At 38.6% G+C, this 20204-nt stretch overlaps 2 protein-coding genes across 10 annotated transcripts; both read right to left on the bottom strand.

The window, feature by feature from the left end:
* Positions 1 to 710: 710 nt before the first annotated feature.
* Positions 711 to 8481, bottom strand: tcte1 (t-complex-associated-testis-expressed 1). Of its 2 annotated transcripts, none has more exons than XM_022738017.1 (5): positions 8434 to 8481; positions 7934 to 8127; positions 7272 to 7837; positions 5882 to 6331; positions 711 to 4858 (listed from the first exon to the last, which is right to left on the bottom strand). In XM_022738017.1, the coding sequence occupies exons 2-5, from the start codon at positions 8088 to 8090 to the stop codon at positions 4688 to 4690; spliced, it is 1344 nt and encodes a 447-aa protein (XP_022593738.1). In that variant the 5' UTR covers positions 8091 to 8127; positions 8434 to 8481; the 3' UTR covers positions 711 to 4687. The 2 variants fall into 2 exon arrangements, with proteins under 2 accessions (XP_022593738.1, XP_022593740.1); XM_022738019.1 differs by having other exon boundaries at positions 8464 to 8470.
* Positions 8482 to 13259: 4778 nt separating this feature from the next.
* rnf8 (ring finger protein 8) lies at positions 13260 to 19614 on the bottom strand. 8 transcript variants are annotated; one of them, XM_022769808.1, is made up of 10 exons: positions 19399 to 19614; positions 19042 to 19170; positions 18015 to 18463; positions 17144 to 17351; positions 16187 to 16249; positions 15898 to 15987; positions 15711 to 15818; positions 15383 to 15587; positions 15118 to 15153; positions 13260 to 13716 (listed from the first exon to the last, which is right to left on the bottom strand). In XM_022769808.1, exons 1-10 carry the CDS (start codon positions 19519 to 19521, stop codon positions 13493 to 13495), a joined length of 1635 nt encoding a protein of 544 aa, XP_022625529.1. In that variant the 5' UTR covers positions 19522 to 19614; the 3' UTR covers positions 13260 to 13492. The 8 variants fall into 8 exon arrangements, with proteins under 8 accessions (XP_022625529.1, XP_022625538.1, XP_022625546.1 ...); XM_022769817.1 differs by having other exon boundaries at positions 13260 to 13713; XM_022769841.1 differs by having other exon boundaries at positions 13633 to 13716; positions 15376 to 15587.
* Between the last annotated feature and the right edge of the window lie 590 nt (positions 19615 to 20204).

Genomic DNA, 20204 nt, shown 5'->3' with positions numbered 1-20204 from the left:
ATTGCAGAGACATGAAAGGGATATGACATTTAATGAATGAATGAAGAAATTAAATTTTGATAAATGAATTGACACACACATCATGTGAGTCATGTGAATTGGGCAAATCATGAGGGAAGATGCAAAGATATCAGCCTTCTTATCAAAGCGTAAATAACAAGACTAATAGTTTTGCTAAAATAAACTACGTCTTACAGCTCTTATAAAGTGAAGATAACTTGGGCCCGAATATAAAATGTAAACATCTGCAAGTAAAACTTTTTGATACTGGGTGATTTAAATCAGTTCATTCAAAGTCAATGCTCATGGAAATCCTCTAAAAAAAAGGAACACATTTCCATAGCATAAAAATAAGTGTCTGATACAGACGCCAAAATAACCAGTTAGCTGAAGTCAGCTTGGTTGCAATGACATTATACTTCTCGGCTTGCTAAATATAGTAACACAGTCGATGAATAATTTAGCACAGGAAGGCTAAAGGACACGAGAACATCAAACTGAATGAACAACACTTCTTCAAACTGTTTCTTATTCACTGTAAACTGTACATTTTGTATAATGGCCAACTAGATAGTAATAAACCTCACCATAATATTGATAGATCTGTGTCACCTCAGCTAGTTTAAAATCTCAAAGATCAATTTACTTTCATATTTGGCAATATTTTTTATTCTGCCTACCTCTTTATTTAAGTGCCTAGCGATCAACTGTTACTGACAGGCATAAGCTACCATAACTTAAATCATCTCATCTCTTCATCATCCTATTTAAACAAGTGAAATTTACACTCATAATAGAACATGGTGTACAATGTACAGGAGAAACATGTTGTATTACCTGATGTTATTACTGTAGTTAAGATACAAAACGTCCTAAGAATCAGACCCTAAATATTCTGCAGATGATTTTGTTCATAATGTAACACAGCTCTTATATAGCCAGCTCTGTGCTGCTACTGATGCTGCTGCTGATGCATATCAGAGAGACAGCCAGAGAGCTGGCCATCAAAGACGCTAGAAATAGGCAGAGGCCTGGATTCACTACTGATAGTGTCAGATTTAATAATATAACAGGATTACTTTAAAGAACTAAAAAAATACTTCCTCTCAACTGAGTGCATGTAGTTTCTTAGTCATGGTGAATTTTGTTTTACAGCCAAGCCATGCACAAAAATAAATGTTTAAAGAGAGCTAAAAATCATTCATGCTAGAACTTTTTGAAAGAGGTATTGGTAGGAATTAGCTTCAAAAATGCAACAACTCAGCCCAGTGAAAAACAACTCATCATTCAAAGTGTGCTTTATTTCCTCCATTACTCCTCAACATTTATAAATGGTTGTTTAGTTCTACTTTAATGGATGAAAATAAGCACAGAGCTCATTCAAGAAAACAGAAGTGTTTATTTACGAGCCAGTCATCATCTCATAAGACCCGCACTGAAAGCTGACCTGGCATGGATTGTTGGCAGAGCATTTTCTGCCATTAGGACCATCCGAATCATTGAATTTCTAAGAATAGTGTGAATCTTTCCTGTGGTCAGACATTTTGTGTTTCTTCCTGTTACGACTTGTCTTCACAATAATGGGCTTGTACTGTAAATTGTGACCAACTAGCCATACTCATTACATTCCATGTGTGGTGGTAGGTTTGGAGTTGTGGACTATCTTTATAGCAATACTAGCAAATGCACTGAAAATAGTCAAAGGAAGTGAGACATGAAAAAATATATAGATTCTATCAAACCTCCCATTTCATTCAACAAATGAGTTTCAAAGAAAAACAGTCTGTAAACTGTTTTAACCTGTTTCCGCAACTCACAGGTCATCTATGCAAGCCCCTAAAACTCAGGATCGTATTAAGGGCAAGGATTCTGCTTGCAACAACATCCCACAACTTGGTCATTGTTTCTTTTTCTCAACTTTAGGTTTACGCAGCTATGCAGACATTTCAGTTTGATCTGGTGTTTGCAAGGATCAGCTGCAAGGATCAGCTGTGTAATAACTCTGTCGAAGGGGTTTGTAAACACAGAACCAACCTGTCATAACTTTACTAATGTTCTCATTCCAGGAACAGGAGATTGTTAGAGATTTGTTCCTCGGGTTCTTCCAGGACTTTGGTTGCACCAGCCATTTGTACTTTCATCACTTAGTTTGTGTGCTCTTAGTAACTACCAGTTAGTCTCAAATTAATGATTTACTAAATCGGGTTGCACCATTAAAACGTAAGGACTGTCTTAGTTGTCAAGTCACTGAAGCATCATGAGCTATAAAATAACTTCCAAATGTTTTAGGGTGTCAGTTTATGTATTAAAATTAAGTTCAAGTAGAAGCTGGTAATTATTGATTCAAACATTATGGAGAAATATGAGTTTCAAGCTTAGTAGTATTAATGTACTTTACAGTGAATTTGTACATAAGAACTACTTGATATAGTGCAATCCATTTTAAATGAGTGAAACGTAAATCTCCATTTAGTGAATACTTGCATGATGAATAAACATAGCCAAATCTGAACTTACAAACAGCAGGTGCAACCTGCTCCAGGTCCTGGAGTTCGTAGCACTTACTGTGTACATTGAGATCTCTTTACTGTTATTAAATCATTCGACAGTTTGGTTTATCTTAGCATAAAGACCAGAAACAGGGAAACAGGCTAAGCTAACTGGCTGCTGGCTCTAGCTCATATTTAATGGGCAGACCTAAAAGTGGTCTCAATCTTGACATCTAATTTATCAAGAAAGCAAATAAGAAATGTAAAACTAAATGGTTTATAGGAGATACACTACGCAGCCTTTTTTGGCCAACATGCCAACATTTTTTTTAGCTAGCAGGAAACCAATGAGACATGGACTGAAATTCATTCATTAATTCATTCAGTTTCTTTAGCCAGAGTCATGAAGGGTTCATCATATCCCAGCATGCATTGGGCAGAAGGCTGAAAATCAGGAGGACTTGCATGTCCTTGTATAGTAAAGCCCAGAGGACATGACAAACAGCAAACAAAGAGCATGCAAACTCCACCAGGGATTGAAATGTCCTGAAATGTCGATTTACTATCCCACTTGTAGGAGGCGAAGGTTGAAGGGCAAATGTTTCATACTGAAGTCACCACATATTCTCATTCATGATTAGCCAACAAGCCTTTCGGATGGCTTCACTGTGATATTCATACAGAACAGAAAAATGTGTTTACCAGTGCAATGTTTACGTAACAATAGTCACAAAAAACTATCTGGGGTATTGACAATGGTTATAAATCTGACTGGAAGTTTCATAATGACATTTTTCCTCCATAGATGACTGTTAGCATAAACGCTTTTGTCATGCAAAGCACTGAACCCTTTATCATGTTTATTAAGTAGGTTAGGTTATGATATGTACTCTTTCACTCAAGAATGCTCTGGGGCTCTTTTTTATATTTAAATAATTTTGTGGATTTTCAAGACTGTAGGACGGAAAGGCTTTGTACTGTAAATAAAATAGAGACAAGCGGTTAGAATGACTGTCGATGTGGATCTTGTGCTTAGATGAATGTGTCACACACACTTAGAGGTAACCGGAGCAGGGACATTTTTGATGTGCAGATGTGAGAGGGTGAGTTTGTTAAGTTACAAATGGCAATGCAATCCCTTTTAAAATGCTACAGGCAACGCAGCCAATAGCATCTTTGTGCTGCTTTAAATTGATCTGTCTGAATGATTTTTGTTTAATTTCAAACCCATTTTTACATTTTTTAAATTATATTTGATACACCTTTATTTAACAAAAAATGCACACACACATGCAAGCATAAACACATATGGCACACATATTTTTAAGGGAAGGTTGAATGATTGTTGAAGGTTGCTGATCTAAAGACTATCAGTAATCATAGACTGGTGTTTGTATTTTTTGCTGAATTAGTCCACCATGAACCTACAGAATAGCTTTGCTTCTCTTCTTATGATTCTACAGAACTAGTGATCTTTGAAAGGTCAAGAATTGGGAAAACATTGTGACATTAATTACACTTAAATTTTTTTTTTTGGTGCCTAGCAAAGGTGTTACACTATTAACCAGTAGATATAGGTAAAAATAAAAAACAACGCAAGACTGTATGTATTCCAACACCACCACAACGTTGCCTTGATGTTACATAATGACTGAATACCAAATCTGTGTATCAAAATGACAAAAAAAGCTCCTCAATAAATTGAAATGCTCACTAAAATATGTGTCAGAAATTACTTACAAAGATTACTGTGATGCTACACATTTTGCAAACTGGCTTAATTAAGGGTCTATGTCTTAATATGTTAATGTTAATATATATAATGACCGTTTCACGTTTTGTTTCGAGTTATGCTCCACTAAACACCTGAAAATAAAAATGTTTTTAAAGGATAAATTTGTCAATATTATATATGATTTTTACTCAGCAAATCCCATTAAAAGACCAAAACCAATATGTCGGTCTGTGTCTCAATCTCTCAATACTTTTCTGACATCCCTAACCAGTCTGTGGTGCTCAGAACAAACTAGATACCAGAATCTAAATAGAAGAAAGATCTTATATTTTTTGAGTTTTAGATTAAATTTGGTTAAATTTATCTATGAACTTTGGCATACAGTGCTTTTGAATGAATACACAGGTCAGGGATCAATGACTAATAAAGACTGGTTTGTATTACAAAGAGTAGCTGTTGATGTCTACTTGGTTTTCTTCCCTTTAGCTTGTTTCTTTTGTTCTAAACTCTGGTTGGTCCAAGCCACCTGGTTAATGAAGGAAACGATGTGCTCATCAACCTCGGTCAGGCGGATGTCACATTCTGTGACGATGGTGTTGTGAGACATCGCCTTCTCCAGAGCTTTACCTCCATCCTGCACACACATGCACGGGGACAGAGAGAACAAACAAACATATTTGGCACTGATGTATGTCTATGTTGAACACATCACAGGATGTTGTTTCTAAAAGGTCTGAATAACAATCTTGATAACCTTGAAAAATCACCCCTAAGCAACTTTTGCTGTCTGAAATAGCGTTTACTTTCTAAACTGCTTATTGTGTTTTTGTTTATTGAGTGTCAACAGTATTTTGTTGTTATGTCTGAAACAGGCATTTCTATTTTTGTGAAAAGAGTGGATCAAGGTCAAAGATATTGATGGTACTGCATGTTGCATTTCTGCTATGTGGGTGATTTTTGATCCTCTACAGTGTATTCCAGTCAGAGATACATTATCCAGTGAAATCCCGAAGAGGAGAAAGCATGAGAAGGGGAAACTCAGATCTACCTCTCACAGGGAAACAACACTTACTCAGCTTTCCATTATTGCATGTTTTCCACACATAACTATGAATACTTGAAAATCCTTGTACTTCAAAGCTTCTCTGTGTGTTTACTTCACTGTATTGTGTTTGTGCAGGCACCAGCATGCTTTGTTAATGTCAGAAAGTAGTGAAAATATCCGTCAAAATTTCCCAGGACCCACGTTTACATATCCAAATTTCTTCTTTTGTCTGACCAACATTCTAAAACCACAAAATATTTAGTTTATAATCATAGAAGACTAAGAAAACCAGCAAATGTTCACATTTTAGAGGCAGGCACCAGTGAATTTTTGGTATTTTAGCTAAATAATGTATGAGTATCACAATTGTTACAGATCATTTCAGCCACACATGATCTCACAATACGGGATTCTTACAAAACCTATGACTAAATTCCTTTCCTCTGGCATCATCCTCAGCTCAAGCTCACCATGTTTTGCCTGCCTAGCAGTAATGATCTAAGAATAGTGATATTGTTTTTCATTTTTAATCGCTGCAGCAGTTTGTTTTCTGTTGTGTCATGAGCATAAGGATATGTGAGGAGACAAATTCATCATGACTGCCTTACTTACCTCACCCAGGCTGTTGCAGGAAAGATTGAGGCTTTTCAGGGTTTGATTCTCATCTAGCACTTTAGACAGAGCGATGGCAGTCAGCCCTGTCACCTCATTGGCTCCCAGGTGCAGGTGACGGAGGGTGTTGTTGTTCAGCAAGGCCTTACCTATGGCCTGGCCTCCCTCATCTGTCAGACGGTTGAGACGCAGGTTGAGGGACAAAAGAGTGGAGTTCTTGGACAAGCCATGAGCTATTGCTTTCGCCCCTGGGTCTCTTATATCATTGTCACACATGTTCAGGATCTCCAGTTTACTCCTGGTGAGCAGCTTGCCGATAGCTCTGGCTCCTCTGTCTCCGATCAGGTTGTGAGAGAAGTCAAGCTCCCTGAGGGATGGGTGGTCCAAAAGGTGTTTCACCAGCAGTCTGCACTTTTTATCCTCAATGTGGCTTTCATGGAGCCTCAGAAGCTGTAGAAACAGTATAATATGAGGATTAACAAGAACTGAACCATTCGGAGCACATATAAGATGTTAGAGCATTAGCCTCGAAAATAGCTGGTTGTGTGAATTCTTTATATTGAGAACCTGCCATGTGCATAAATATAACTTTCCTGTCCTCACCACAAAACACTAAGAGACTATGCGTTATATAATGTAACATAAAGCAAGTAAATGAAAAGAACATCAGTTAGTCCTGAAAATGATTTGTTAATTAATTTACTTGATTGATTAATAAAATGAAATTGAAGTAGTTAAGTCATTTATCAGGCAAAAATGACAAGCTTTCGTCATTTCTAGCTTCTAAGATGTGAAAACTTGCAGTTTTTCTCCGTTTTATATAATTGTAAATGAAATATCATTGGGTTTTGGACTGTTGGTCAGACAAAACAAGGAATTTGAATATTTCACCATAGGCTTTGTGCAGCTGTAATATGCATTTTTATTCATTCCTGACATTTTACTGACTAAACGATTAATAACAATCAACAGATTAATCAATCATTAATTGCAGCCCTAATATCAGCTCCAATAATCATATACAGTAAATAGTGTACAGTTTCCCTATCATGCACAGAAACCAGTAGCAGATATATGCCAGGTTTTCATGCAGTAATAAATTCATGTGACAAAACTGCTGCGTCAAATAGTGACTTATTTAGGTTGCAGCCAGAGGCTCTGCTGTCTTTTCTTTGATGTAAATAGAGCATGCATTTAAGGTTGTGCCAACAACAATTTTCCTGTTTCATGATTTTGGGGACGTTTCTGTAAATAACCCTTTTTAGCTGGCAAGAAAGTCAGGAGCGCTGAATTACAACATGCTCCAGACAATCAAGCTCCATACTTTGCAAGGATGTAGAACTAAAAGAGGCAGCATGCCATAAACCACTGAAGAGGAATTAATATTCACCTTCAAAGTTTTACAGGACTTAAGGGCCTTGGCGAGGGATTCACAATCTCGGTCAGTCATCTCAAACATCTTCCATTCAAAGTTCATACCACATTGTTTGACCCTGTACACCAAATGGAGCTCCTCCAGACTTGTCAGCTTGTCAAGCAGGATGCTAAAGTTAAAGTGGTTCAAGGGTTCATCATACTCAGTGTTGCTTGCCAACTCTGAGCCATACTCCTCTTCCTCATTCTGGGGCTCCTTTATAGGCGGCAACAGCTGGGAGATATCCAACCTCTTGACGTAGTCTTTACAGAGTGGGACAATCTCTAGAACTGTCTTTGGCTCTGTGACATCTGGAATAAAAAGCTCAATAATGCTCTCCATGTGCCTCTCAAAGAACATTCGCTTCCAGCTATGGCCATAATGTGAGACATCACAAAGGTCCCACCGTTGCTCACAGCACCTCTTCCAGTAGACGCCATCACTGATCAATTTGGCTGTCACACGCAGAGGCAGGGAAACAGATAATTTCTCCTGAATGAAGTCTCTATGGATGGGTTTAAGTTCTTCAAATATAGGCTTTTCTGTAAAAGGTTTAAGATCTACAGTCAAGTTCAACTTATACAACAGGTGAGTGTGTAAAAGGATATATAATGATGCAGCTAAAAACGAAAACATACCCTCAAAGTTTCTCACAATGCTTTGCAGGCAGAGGTTTGATAGACAAGGCACTATAACCAGGGACCAGTCTAGATCTTCAGCAATGATCCTCCTCATAATTCTGCAGTCCTTAGGGGCCTTGAGGTTGGACCCAGAAGGATAAGGGGACTTCGACATTATTGCAGAGGTTTTGTGGACTATTTTGGCAGCTCCTCTGTTTAAAAAGAAGACACAAATCACAAATTAAAAGTTTCACATGCCAGCAATTGTAGATAGATTCTTGCTTACGTTTTAGGTATTTTAAAATGACGGTAAAATGTTAAAGTGTTAATCCAATTAAAATATGGGTTTAAGCTAACGTTAACTGCCTCTCTGGTTAGGCTACATCAAGGAATGCTAATGTTAGCTGTTAACTACGACTGCTTTACTACAGCAACTATGTCGTGAATACCTGGCTAAAAACACTTCGACTTGGCTAAACAAATAACATTTAATATTTGTTTTCTACCGTTAATCTTACTTTATATACGCCACTCAATGTACAGGCTACCTGCAATGCGCCGGTCTGAGCTTCTTCTGTCTCCATGGTGACAGAACGCTCTTGGTTTAGTTCAGGGTGGTTTGAGCTTTGAGTTCTCAATGTTGTTTTACAACAGAATTGGCGTACGTCGAGGATAATGGGTAGCATGAGGTACTTACAATGTTTCCTGCGATGTTTTTAAATGACTCAATATTGGAACACAGGGTCGAGAAATCGTGAGTTTTATCGTCAGTCGACAATATCTTTGGATATATTGTTACCAAGTTGGAAGGCGGAATTTTCTACGTTTCAGGAACGCAACTTCTTCTCTAGTCCTTTAAGTGTCCAGACACTAGTTGTCGTGTATATCACACATCACAAACCAGAGAATATAAAATACTCTACGCTAAAAGTAAAGTCAAGATACTTTCAAATTAACGCCATGAATAGTTTTTATTTATCAATTAACTTTATACCAAGTGCTGTAAACAGAGAAAAACTAAATCAACATTTGGTGTGACAACCCTTTTCTCCTCAGTACACTTGCACGTAGTTTCTTGGCAGGTAGGTTGTCCCCAAGTATCTTGGAGAACTTGCCACAGTTCTTTGTATATGTTTTTGTAGAGAACAGCTATGAGGAAGCTGCATATTGTCTGGCAACACATAGCTACATTAAGAAACATTTCTTGTAAAGTAAGAAAGACTTTGACAGACTTATTTACAAGTGACTTTCCTCAGGACAAGCAGATGTATTAATTGTACCATTACTTAAATGAGAATATCACAATGTTGCATTTTAGAAGGCCAGATATTGTATTATTTGAATACTGTATAATTGGCTGGATGTATTAACTGATTGTATTGAGTGTACATATTTTAATACCAAATCTAATTAAATCAGTAATTAGAAATTACCTCTAATGTATCGTTATTTATTTATTAATTACTTCATGCAGGAATAAAAGTGGGAAGACGAGAAAAAAAAAAAGAATCACAAAATTAACATTAAACCTCTAAATATTATTATTAGAGTAAGAAAGACATAACGGTGGGATATAAAAGGAGAACCTTGATATGAGTGTAGAGTGAGTGTGTTTTTGTGACATCCGTGTTGCAGCAGGCCGTATGCTGGAGCTGCTGCACTGTTCACTATGATCATGCTGTGAGGAACATTTGGATTCTACAAAGCTGGCAGATGGACCGCAGACATGGTCCATGGGCCTTTTGGATAAGAGCACACTGGAGTGAATCCATCTATTTTACAAACAACACAACAAAGCAGGTGCAGAGCTACAGGGTAGGAGGGGGGAAATCTGTAAATACCACTGGTAGAGACGCTGGCTGGTATTAAATAACACAAAAAGGGTGAAAACTACAGTGTGTATATACTTTTAAGATGAGAGATACATTAAACTACATGATTTATAGCCTCAACATTGTTTTTAACGTATCGTGCATGTAGTGTAAATATTGCATAACAATGATTCCAGACAGAGAAAAAATCACACTATATTTGCAAATCCTGAAATGGATGGAATCCAGATTTTTGGTGTCCTATCATCAGCTGTAGTATGGGGTTTATTGTGTAGGTTGAGCATGGAGAATGTTTACATACGGTCTTTCCTTGCATATTGTGGCATCACACTGCTTTGAGTGGGCTTATTTTTCTCAACGATTGCCCTCAGACAGACATACTTTGCAAGCAAAGGGCAAAACTATTCAAATTGATAAAAAGTCAGAGATTAGATATGATTACATGACTCGGGAGATGTGATATCTCCCTTAGTAAAACATACAAGTCAAATTACACTGTACGACTGTGAGCTGCAGAATACGAGTTCTGTTTTATTGCACTGATGCTCTGCAAAACCTTTCTAACAGTCACTATTTGTACGGGTGGAGGAGGATGCAGTTAGAAAATTATCTCTAAACTTCAATGACATTAAAAGATATTTTGCTAAGGCTGCAACCAACAATTATTTTCATTATGATTAAATAAATAATCTGATTATTCAATAAATTGTTTTGTCAAAGAATTTCAAAGATGTGCTCAGATTGTTTGTTTTGTGCAGCCAACAGACAAAGTTTACGATCATATGATCTGAATTTTTGTTATTTTTTTGCTTCAGAAAAGTTATTGATAGTTTCTTCTTGGTCGACCGACTTAAGTGACTAATAGTTTCAGCTCTGGTTTTTGCTAATTATGTAATAACCTGGGTAAGATTTTCACATGACCACTCATGGATGGATACATGATGCAGCAAAACAAACTCTTGTGTCCACGTGGAGAGGGAAAGTGTGTTTGAGAGAGAGAGATGGCCGTTACTGACATCATGAGGTTGCTCCAGGAGTCGGATGGAGGTTTGGACGGAGGAATGAGAGGCTCCAACTGTAGCCCCAAGGCAGTCCATCACCGTCGTCCTCATGTAATACGGCCTGACAGACACACGCTTCCCTCGTACTCCGTCTTTAATGGACTGGCGTGACATCAGCCATCCACAGCACAGGAGGCAAACTCACTCTGTGAGCTGTTGTTCCAGTGCACTCTGGAAAGAGGCTGACTCACGATGTTGGTTGTTCTTGCAGCTGCAATGAACAAGAACTGTACAGGTTCACTGATCAGCTTGGCATGTCCATTGTTTTGGCATGAGTTTGCATGATTCAGCTGTCAAACATTATTTAGGAATGATTAAAAAGAAACTAACTGCTTTTGTCTCACAGGAGAAAAGTAATAAAATAATGATACTGATCAGCAGTATTTTACAGGTCCCATAGTTTCCTGAAATTTCCTTGAAAGTAACTAATACTTGTAAATATCTGGTAAATAGTGGGAAGGTTCCTGGAAAGGAACATGAAAATAATCAAAAAAATAATCTTTCCCATGACTGATAATTCCCCCCGTTCTTCAAAAAGAAAATGCTGAGGACATCTGTGTCCTCAGTGGTAGCTACAGCGTTCAGTGATACAGTATTCAATTAATAGAAAGGAAGGGGAATAAACTCTCATCAAGCTCAAAGTCACCTTGACAAGAGAGACTTGTAACAAATTAAATCTATACAGCATCACAAGAAAATTCATTCAACCAAAGCAGCCCTCACACACACACAGACACACTAATTCAAACATTCATAAGCATTACTTACTGATAGTCCCTCAGAGTAAAGTGCGTAGCACTGGAAACCAGTCTTTCCTCATTAGTTTAACCCAGTTTGGTTTAAATGGAGCAGCTCTTTCCAATAAACGGGCCTTTTTCACAGCAGACATCTTGACTTGTCCTAATAGGAAAAGCACAGATGCTACTAATAACATCGTTAACTTTATCACCTTCAACACCTGTGTTTTTCCTGCTGTGGTGTGTTCAAATGTCTTCTGTGAAAAAGTTATTTTCCTCTGGATAGTGACCACTGCTTATAAACTCTTACTGCATCAGAACACTATCTGTTTTTTCTCTGTAGTACCAAATCACAGTTATTCAGGGACATTATTAAGAAATAAAACCGACTGTTTCAATGCTCATGTACGACACCAGGAAAACGTAGCACATCAAAATAAGAAGTCCAGAAACGAGCTGACAGTGCATCAGGATATTGGCTCATACATCTTTCTGAGTGTAGCGTGTTTCATATGGATAAGAGTTGTGGTATTGGAGTATTGAATACATGAAGTGATTATTTATGGTACGGTTAAAGCGGTTAGTCCTCTGGGGGGAGACCCTCACAGAGGCACAAGCAGGGAGTTTACACACAGCTGCAGCACAAACACTGTCCATCTACAATATGACGACTGTGTGCATTACCTTCTGCCTCGCTGTAAGGGCCGCTGCTATCACACGTCCATTTGCTCTCAGAGCCCAAGGAGCTGTTGCATTAGTTGCTGTGCAACACAGTATGTCTGCAATTACCAAAAGATGCAAGGATTTAACAAAATGAAGAGTTTGTTTCCAAGATGAAAATCAATTTTTGAATGTGACACCCAGTCCAGCAAAGTGGTGCCCCTGCTTTATTTTAAGTCTTATTTACTGATTGTTGGAACATTTAAAGGCCTAAGCAGTCTTACAATTATGAAACATTTTACATGCTTACAACTCAGCTTTGGGTTATACTGAACTTGATGTGACCTAACTTTGTCACACCATCTCATGACATAAAGTCATTTGGTTGTTTATGTAAGTCAGGACCAGTGAGAGCTGAGGTCAACTCTGGAGTGATGCCAGTGGGAGCGATTAGCGCTCTTCCTTTCCTGCAGCCCTGGAGCCTTTCAGCAAAGTGCTACAGCTTGTGTGCCAGGCAGGCAACTCCCAGGTGGTCATGTGGATGAATGGAAAGCAGGGCATCACTATAGAGAGCACAAAATAACAATGGGAAAAAAGTTAACCTTTTTGGTGATGCAGTGGGTTTGCCCATGTTTCAGTAGTCATAGTTTTGTCACATTAGTTCCTTCTTTTGTTGAACACAGTTGTTGAAAACAGCTGAAACATTTTTGAAACATGAGACTTGGCAGGTTGTTTAATAGGATTTCTTCTAAATTACGCTAATGGTTGTTGAGATATTTCAGTCTCGGCCAAAGTGATGGACTGACCCACAGACGGGCATTGCTGCATTGGTAACATGGTCAAAAACAAAAACAGTGGTATGGTCTTTTCAAACGGAGCATTGGTTTGTCTTCTGCCTGACCTTCACTGTCTCTGACAAAAAAAAAATACTTTCAACCATCACAACTTATGAAGTCTGACAGTTGTATAAGGATTACTAGGTCCATAGAACCATAAACACAGCGCTTGTACAAAGTTAATGTGTGCATCAAAACACACAGACAAGAAATCATTATGAAAATGCATAGCCATAAACTTTATTCCTTTTGTTGAAAATTAAAGAGAAAAGACAACTGATAATTTTACAAAAAGAAAAAAAAAAAAAACTTAACTAAATCTGTTTACCGGACTCATGATGAGACCAAATTTTACGTACTATCTTAAAGGTCCCAGGAAACATTCCAGGGAAATGCAAACATCAACACCAAAAAGTCCGATTCACATTCCAGCCGACAGGACAAGACAGGGCTAATCGTCAAACTCATCAACACTGTCATCAGAGAACCCACTGTAGGAAGGACTGGAGCCCAAGTGGATGCTACTGTCTGTGTCCACAGAGACTACAGAGCTCAGGCTGCTATCTATGGACACCATGCTGTCGTCGCTTTCACTGCTCCTGCTGCTGTCGTCGCTTTCACTGCTCCTGCTGCTGTCGTCAACGTGGATCACCATCACCTGTGCAGAGTCAGCTGCTGAAAAACACATAGAAAAAAACAAAACAAAAAAACATTGTGAGTTTCTTGTTTGTCTTTGGAAACATTTGAGAAAAAACATCAACTTCCCTCTGAGCCACTTCCAAGTCACATGGCTTTGAAGAAAAAGGCTGACATTATGCTGGATTTTTATTATTGGCAAGAAATCCCATGAATAGATTAAAACCGTCAGAACATTAGTTTCTCTCTTGTTACTTTTTGACTTTCCTGCCTCGTCTGTGGTTCTCAGCCCAAAACTGTATCGATCCCAGTAAAGACAAACGTTTAAAAATAGGTCACAAATATGTAGTTTCAGTTTTTAAAAGGAGTCATTTCCTAAAACTGCTGGACACTGTAGTTTTTAGAAAATGTTACTCAAACAGGAGTAAATAGTGCATTTGTTGGGGCCTATTTTCAGCTGCTGATTAACACACACGAGGTGAGTGTTTCTGGCAGTTTTATAGTGATGTTTCTAGTGCACATATTTAAACTACAGGTCACAGTAGTTCAGTGCTACATCATTTTCTTCATGTCTGTTAATAGAAATCGTATTGTCTGTTGTTTCGCCATTCATAAAACAATACCACACAACAGAAAAAAAAACACATAACTTGACCTCTCTCTACTGCCACCCTGTGTTCGCAGTTTACAACCCACCCCCACTCCTCCGTCCCTCACGCCACCAAGAAGCATTTGTTAAAATTGTGCAGTATCCTGACAGAGACAGGGAGTGTAATTACTCTTTAAACACCTTGAAAACCACATTTCTTTTACAGAGTGAGCAGCTTCACCGCACCTGCTGAGGGTCGAGCACTTTGCTCAAGGACACTTCAGCAGTCACTGCTGAGGACGAGAGAACATTAGTCGCTGAGCTCACCCGCACATATCAAAGCTCCCCAGTCATTTGATCTGATGAATGTGGCACTGTACACCATTGGATGTAAGTAATATACCGTCGTCATATATTAGTTTTATATGGGTCATCCGTGTGTGTGAGTGTGATCCTAACTGAGGAGGCTATACCACTGTCACATACTGTAGTTTTAAGTGCTGTGTAGGTGAAATTTGAGGGAGAGTTCATCACAGCGGACAAAGATAGGCAGGAGAACCCATGGGGAACGAAACATAATATAATATAATACTGCTGAAGGTATGAAGCTGGGGGAAAATGATATGGACAAAATTTACTGTGTATCGTGACATCATCATTATATCGACATGCTAGCATATTTAGTTCAACATTCAAACTCAGTTTTTATCCGAGTCAATTTCATTTGATATATTTCCTTGCACCCATGATATATTATTGAACTTCTCCGTATTGAATGATCAGACTGACTCTTGTCTGTTCCTGTACTCACTGTACGACAACCCCAAGACATTTGAAGGCTCTCCACACACCTGATCTGATGACATCACGGTCACAAGCTTGTTTGTCTGAAACCAGGAAAACTTATTTTGAGTGGTTTGCATTACACATACTTTTATATGTAAAAACTGGGAAAGTAACCTTTAAAATACAGTAAACTGGCTCTTATGTGTGTGTGTTTCATGACCTACTCATGCTGCTCTATAAAAACAACAAAAAATTAGTAAAAATAAAACTCCTTGTCTCAGTGTATTAACTGTAGGATACTAATGACACTGTTGATAACGCACCTCTCACCTTTCCTTTCAGTGATGAGCGTCTGGCGCCTCGTCTTCATGTCCAGGCTCAGGTTTTCCACCATGCGGTCGATGCAGTTGTCCAGTGCCAGGCAGCGGGTCTGAGACTGGATGGCTTGTCGGCAGATGGGACACTCGTTTTTCTTTTTGCGCCACTGATTGATGCAGTGACAGCAGAAGCTGTGAGCGCAGTTCAGGATGACTGCCTGTAGAAGATTGTAATACAGATTAAAAAGCTAAGTGTAGAGTAGGATGAACCTGTCACTACTGAGGAGTACTGAGCCAAAACCAACCAAACAAAAACCATTCATTCAGTCTATGAACTCTACCTCAATGAAGAGCTCGGAGCAGATGATGCACTGAAGCTCATTCTCCAGAACTTCAGTCACTTGTGTAACTACTTCCTCTTTTTGGGCCCTCGCCTTTTCTTTCTCCTCCTGTAAAAACAAGCACATAAAGGAAAAAGCTCCACTTCCAAACTATGTAAAGACCAAGTTAAAGTGAATATAGTCATACCTTTGTCACTTCCAGCTCTTTGTTTTTGGCCAAGAGAATCTCTTCAAAGCCTTGCCGAGAAAGGGCAAGTTCACCTATTACTTTCTTTTGCTATGGATGATATAAACACAAAAAATTAAAAATGTAAAAAATAAAATCTTTAAAATCTTATGCATTCATGAGAACTCTAAAACAAAAAATTATAATATTAAAAATAACATTTTACACTATAAATGCTGTGTCTGTTGGGTTGTATTTGTGTTTCTAAAACATAAATAAAATGAATTAGCACTAATTTTGTGCTACAGACCTCTTGCAAAGCTTCTTCCAGCTGTTTTTTCAAAAGCTCCTCTTGTTGCTGTGTTTTCTCTGCCTAAACACATAAAGTTACACTGTCATTAAAGAAAGTATTTTGTGTCTAGCAGTCACACATATGAAAAATGTGTTCTTACAGATTATATACAATATGCTTCCACCTCAGTACATAATGTACTGGAACATTTTTTTCATTTCCTGATAATCTGTTGGACCACACCACAAACAGAACAGAAATTTACAGGGGAAAAAGGAAAGTGTTATTGTTGTTCAGCCTTCTTTGTAAATGTTGCACGAGTTAAGGAAGTCTGACTTTCACAAATGTCTGCAATTTGGGTATATTGTGCCAAAACCTTGTTTCTGTAAATGTCAAGTCATGGAATGAACAAGGATGAAAAAAAAACTTTAAACTTCTGCTGCATGATATGACAAAAACAATTTAAAATTTTTGACACCAATTTAACGTTAAAGATAAAGTTCTCTGAGGTTCAGAACCTGAACTCCAGAGGTGGAAAGCAACCCTTTTGTTTCTATCACTTCAGTTCTTCTACTGAAGACAGCATGCTAACCAGCTAGCCCCAGCCTGTCCGCACTATCTCATCAGTTTCCAATAGCCGCTCACTGTAGTGTCCATTCTGCCCTGAAGAACTAGTGTCGGTCAGAAGGCGTATTATTACCTCTTGTCTTGCAAAAGCAACAAGCTCTTGGCAAGACTGGTGAGTAAACAGCTGTTAATGCTAACGTTGGCTATGTAGCAATAGCAAAATTTACAAATAGCTATTTTAAAATAGTTAGCTTATACAGTATATCAGACAGACAAACATGATACCAAAAGTAACCCACTACACTGATTCAGTAACAGAAAGGAGCTATTTTCAGTTCTGCACACTGGAAGCAGGTGTTGGTGATGTGTAGTCCACATGTAAAAAGATCTGCTGGAAAAATCTCCCACCTCCAGCTGCCTCTTAGTTTCACTGAAGGACTTCTCTAATGTCTCCATCCGGTGCATTTTGGCTCTGAGCGTCTCCAGCTGACCCTGCAGCTCCCTGACCTGCTCCTCTCTCAGAGGGTCGGCCTGCCGGGGCTGGCCCTCCAGAGAGGCTACCTGCCTCTGGGTGTCATCCACCTGCTCCCTCAGCAACAGAATGTTCTGGCTGTACCTGCAAAAACAAATACATGGGGGGAAAAATGGAGGGAGATCAGACCTCATAACAACATAACCTCATAACAAAAGTGAGCATCTCATTGATTGTAAGACAAAGGAATATATTAGTGAGTACCTGTTATTTTCCTGTATTAAATATTTCTTCTAATAATATATTTATATGGTTTCTTGTGGCATACAGTGCAAGCATGGAGATAAATTATCTGCTGCCATTTGCTTTTTTGGGATTACCAAATAAAGTTTAAGGTTGAAACAATCCTTTAATCAATTAGTTGACTGATGCAGGAAATGAATCCGCAACTATTTTGTTAAGAAATTAATGAAGTCATTTATCAAGAAAAATTATAAAAATTCATTGGTTACATCTTCAAAACTGAGGATTTGTGAGTATATATCTATATCAAAATACAACAAGCAATCTGAATACACATATTTCACGTTATAGAAAAAAAAAATCTACAGCCCTAAAATGATTTGTGATCCAGACCGACAGAAAAATCGTTAAGGAATCTGTATACTATAGGAACTGTGGCAAAGTTTGTCCAATCATCTTTAGGATTATTTAAAAGATTGTAATGGATTTATCTTTCATAGGAACAGATGTTTAGCTCTGTGACTCAAATGCAATAACACAGGAGAGGCACAAACTGGGGCTTACATCTGCAAGTTGTCCAGGTCACAGGGATTGCTGGAGCCATCGGAGGGCTGGTCTAATTCCTGGACTTGTCTACTGGGCCCAGTTTCCTCTGGCTGGGTGTGACTGAGCCTCTGCTGGCATCTCACTTGAGAAAGAGGGCAGGGCCTTGCAAATGACTTATCTGCAGAAGAACAACGGTAGAGCTTGGGCTTTGAGGTAGACGGCTCAACTTCTTCCACAGACAACTTCCTCTTGGACTTCTTGGAAATGTGTGCTGCTTTAGCACCCTCTCTATGTGCCTTTGCAAGGCAGAGTTTTATGTCTTTGAGGGGCCGCTGGACAAGGATGTAGTCAAACTCCACTTTGGTTCCAATTACAGGAACCCCAAGTTGTATGGAGTCTCCAAGCCTGAGCTGATGGGCTTCTTCAGCGGGAATGCGATTTCCATTGACCCGCACCCCGTTGAGACTCTGAGAAAGAAAACCACACTGTTTATCAGCAACAACATAAAGAATATATTCAATTTAATATAATAAATTATTTTTATTGGACCCCATCTAAAATGTATAGATTTAAGTTTAAACACATAGCATGTGTTGGGTATGTTCTTTTGCTCAGGTGCAAGGTTCATGAATACACTTGTGATTTTTCAAGTAATAATTTTGTATTCAGACCTAGATCGTATATATCAGGCATAATAATCAGTCGTTATCAGTTAAGAGTTTCAGTGTGTGACAGCTGATAAAAGTGGATTGTGATGGTTTTGGATGAGAAATGCATCATGTTGTTTTGCTGGTGTGCTTTTGTTTCCATGATAATGAGTGAAACTTTGCCTGTATACACTGCAATCATGTAAGATGAGGTTTTGGACTAAAACAACACACCAGGCATATAGCAAATGCCTGGTATAGTTTGATGGTAAACAGGAGGCTTTTCAACAAAATAGGGGACAAAATAGGGTAAACAAACGATTTCCCAGAAAGGTCAAGGCACACTGCTTCAACAACGTATAGAAGTTAAAAAGCCTAATATCGTGGCAAAATAAAACCTTCTTGTCTGTAACTGTCCACTGGCCATCTTCCCTCTGCTTGAAAGTACAGTGCAGTCTGGAGATCATGAGAGGACAAGTTGGAGACAGCAGCTGGTAAATTACATCCACACCACGTCCGATGGTGATCTGAACAGCCAAAAACAAAGATGACAAACAGCTAGTTAGCCACCTACTGTGCAGCTCTTTGAACTCATTAAAACATTCGGAAAACGACAAGTTCAAGAAAAGTTAACAGATTAGGCACATATGAGGGATTTACTTAATGTGGAAATCTGAATCTACCGTGAACTTGAACAAGGTTCAGGGTTAATGCGAGGTAAATTTAGCTAGTTAGCTAGCATTAGCAAACTGCACCTCAGTGTTTTCGAACAGGCGAAGCCAGTCTGAATTTCTTCCGACTCTCATCAAACATAAAACCTCTGAGTCTGAACATTCATCCTCTTCGGTCACAGAAGAATCCGTCGCTACATTATCCATCTTATCTCATTCTGTCAGCGGCTAAAAAGCCCTCAAACACGTCCCTTGCTATGTTGTTTCAGACCTCTGTGCCATAGCTAACGTTGCACTACAGTAGCGACAAGCTAGTGACTGACAGGGTCAGAACCGGAAAACGTTTGGTTTGTTTTCAAAATAAAGGCGTTTCATGAGTTGCACTAGTCATCCACCCTGTTGATCTTAAAATCACCGTTTTATGACACTACACTGGGTTATTTACATTTATTCATTGAGTCTGTGCTTTTGGTACACTGTAATATAGGGAATTCCCTGTCCTACAATCCAACTGCAGTACATTTAACTGCAGTATATGTAGAGTGCAAACTTTACAGGTTAAAATATCTCCAGCAAACAGGTTCCAGGAATGCTAAAGGTTATGTATGGATAAATATGACCTTGCCTTGGTAAATGATGTTACAGAAATATTCAGAAATAGATACTTAGACGTTACAGCTTGAAGCACAAAATAGAGCCACCCTGGAAAGATCTCCAGTCTATCACAGGAATGACATTATAGAGACAAACAACCATTCATACTCACATTCACACCATGGGCAGTACCTGGAGAGAACCCAGACAGACACTGGGAGAACATGCAAACTCCACACAGGAAGGCCCCAGGGTTCGAACTAAGAACCTTCTTGCTGTTAGGTGACAGTTCTAAT

Source organism: Seriola dumerili, unplaced genomic scaffold (genome assembly GCF_002260705.1).
Source record: "Seriola dumerili isolate Sdu_G_001 unplaced genomic scaffold, Sdu_1.0 BDQW01000025.1, whole genome shotgun sequence".
NCBI lineage: Eukaryota > Metazoa > Chordata > Actinopteri > Carangiformes > Carangidae > Seriola > Seriola dumerili.
Note: the sequence above shows the minus strand (reverse complement) of the source record. Positions and strands in the feature narration are given on the sequence as shown.

Excerpts from the sequence above, each read along its gene's own strand:
- tcte1 (XM_022738017.1), bottom strand. The coding sequence starts at position 8,090 with ATGTCGAAGTCCCCTTATCCTTCTGGGTCCAACCTCAAGGCCCCTAAG. Across the intron at positions 6,332-7,271 it reads AGTCCTGTAAAACTTTGAAG|CTTCTGAGGCTCCATGAAAG; the intron begins GTGAATATTAAT and ends CTGTTTCTACAG. Across the intron at positions 4,859-5,881 it reads CCTGCAACAGCCTGGGTGAG|GATGGAGGTAAAGCTCTGGA; the intron begins GTAAGTAAGGCA and ends ATGTGTGTGCAG.
- rnf8 (XM_022769808.1), bottom strand. The coding sequence starts at position 19,521 with ATGGATAATGTAGCGACGGATTCTTCTGTGACCGAAGAGGATGAATGT. Across the intron at positions 15,154-15,382 it reads GCTCATCACTGAAAGGAAAG|ACAAACAAGCTTGTGACCGT; the intron begins GTGAGAGGTGCG and ends TCCTGGTTTCAG. Across the intron at positions 13,717-15,117 it reads CCGTGATGTCATCAGATCAG|CAGCTGACTCTGCACAGGTG; the intron begins GTGTGTGGAGAG and ends TGTGTTTTTCAG.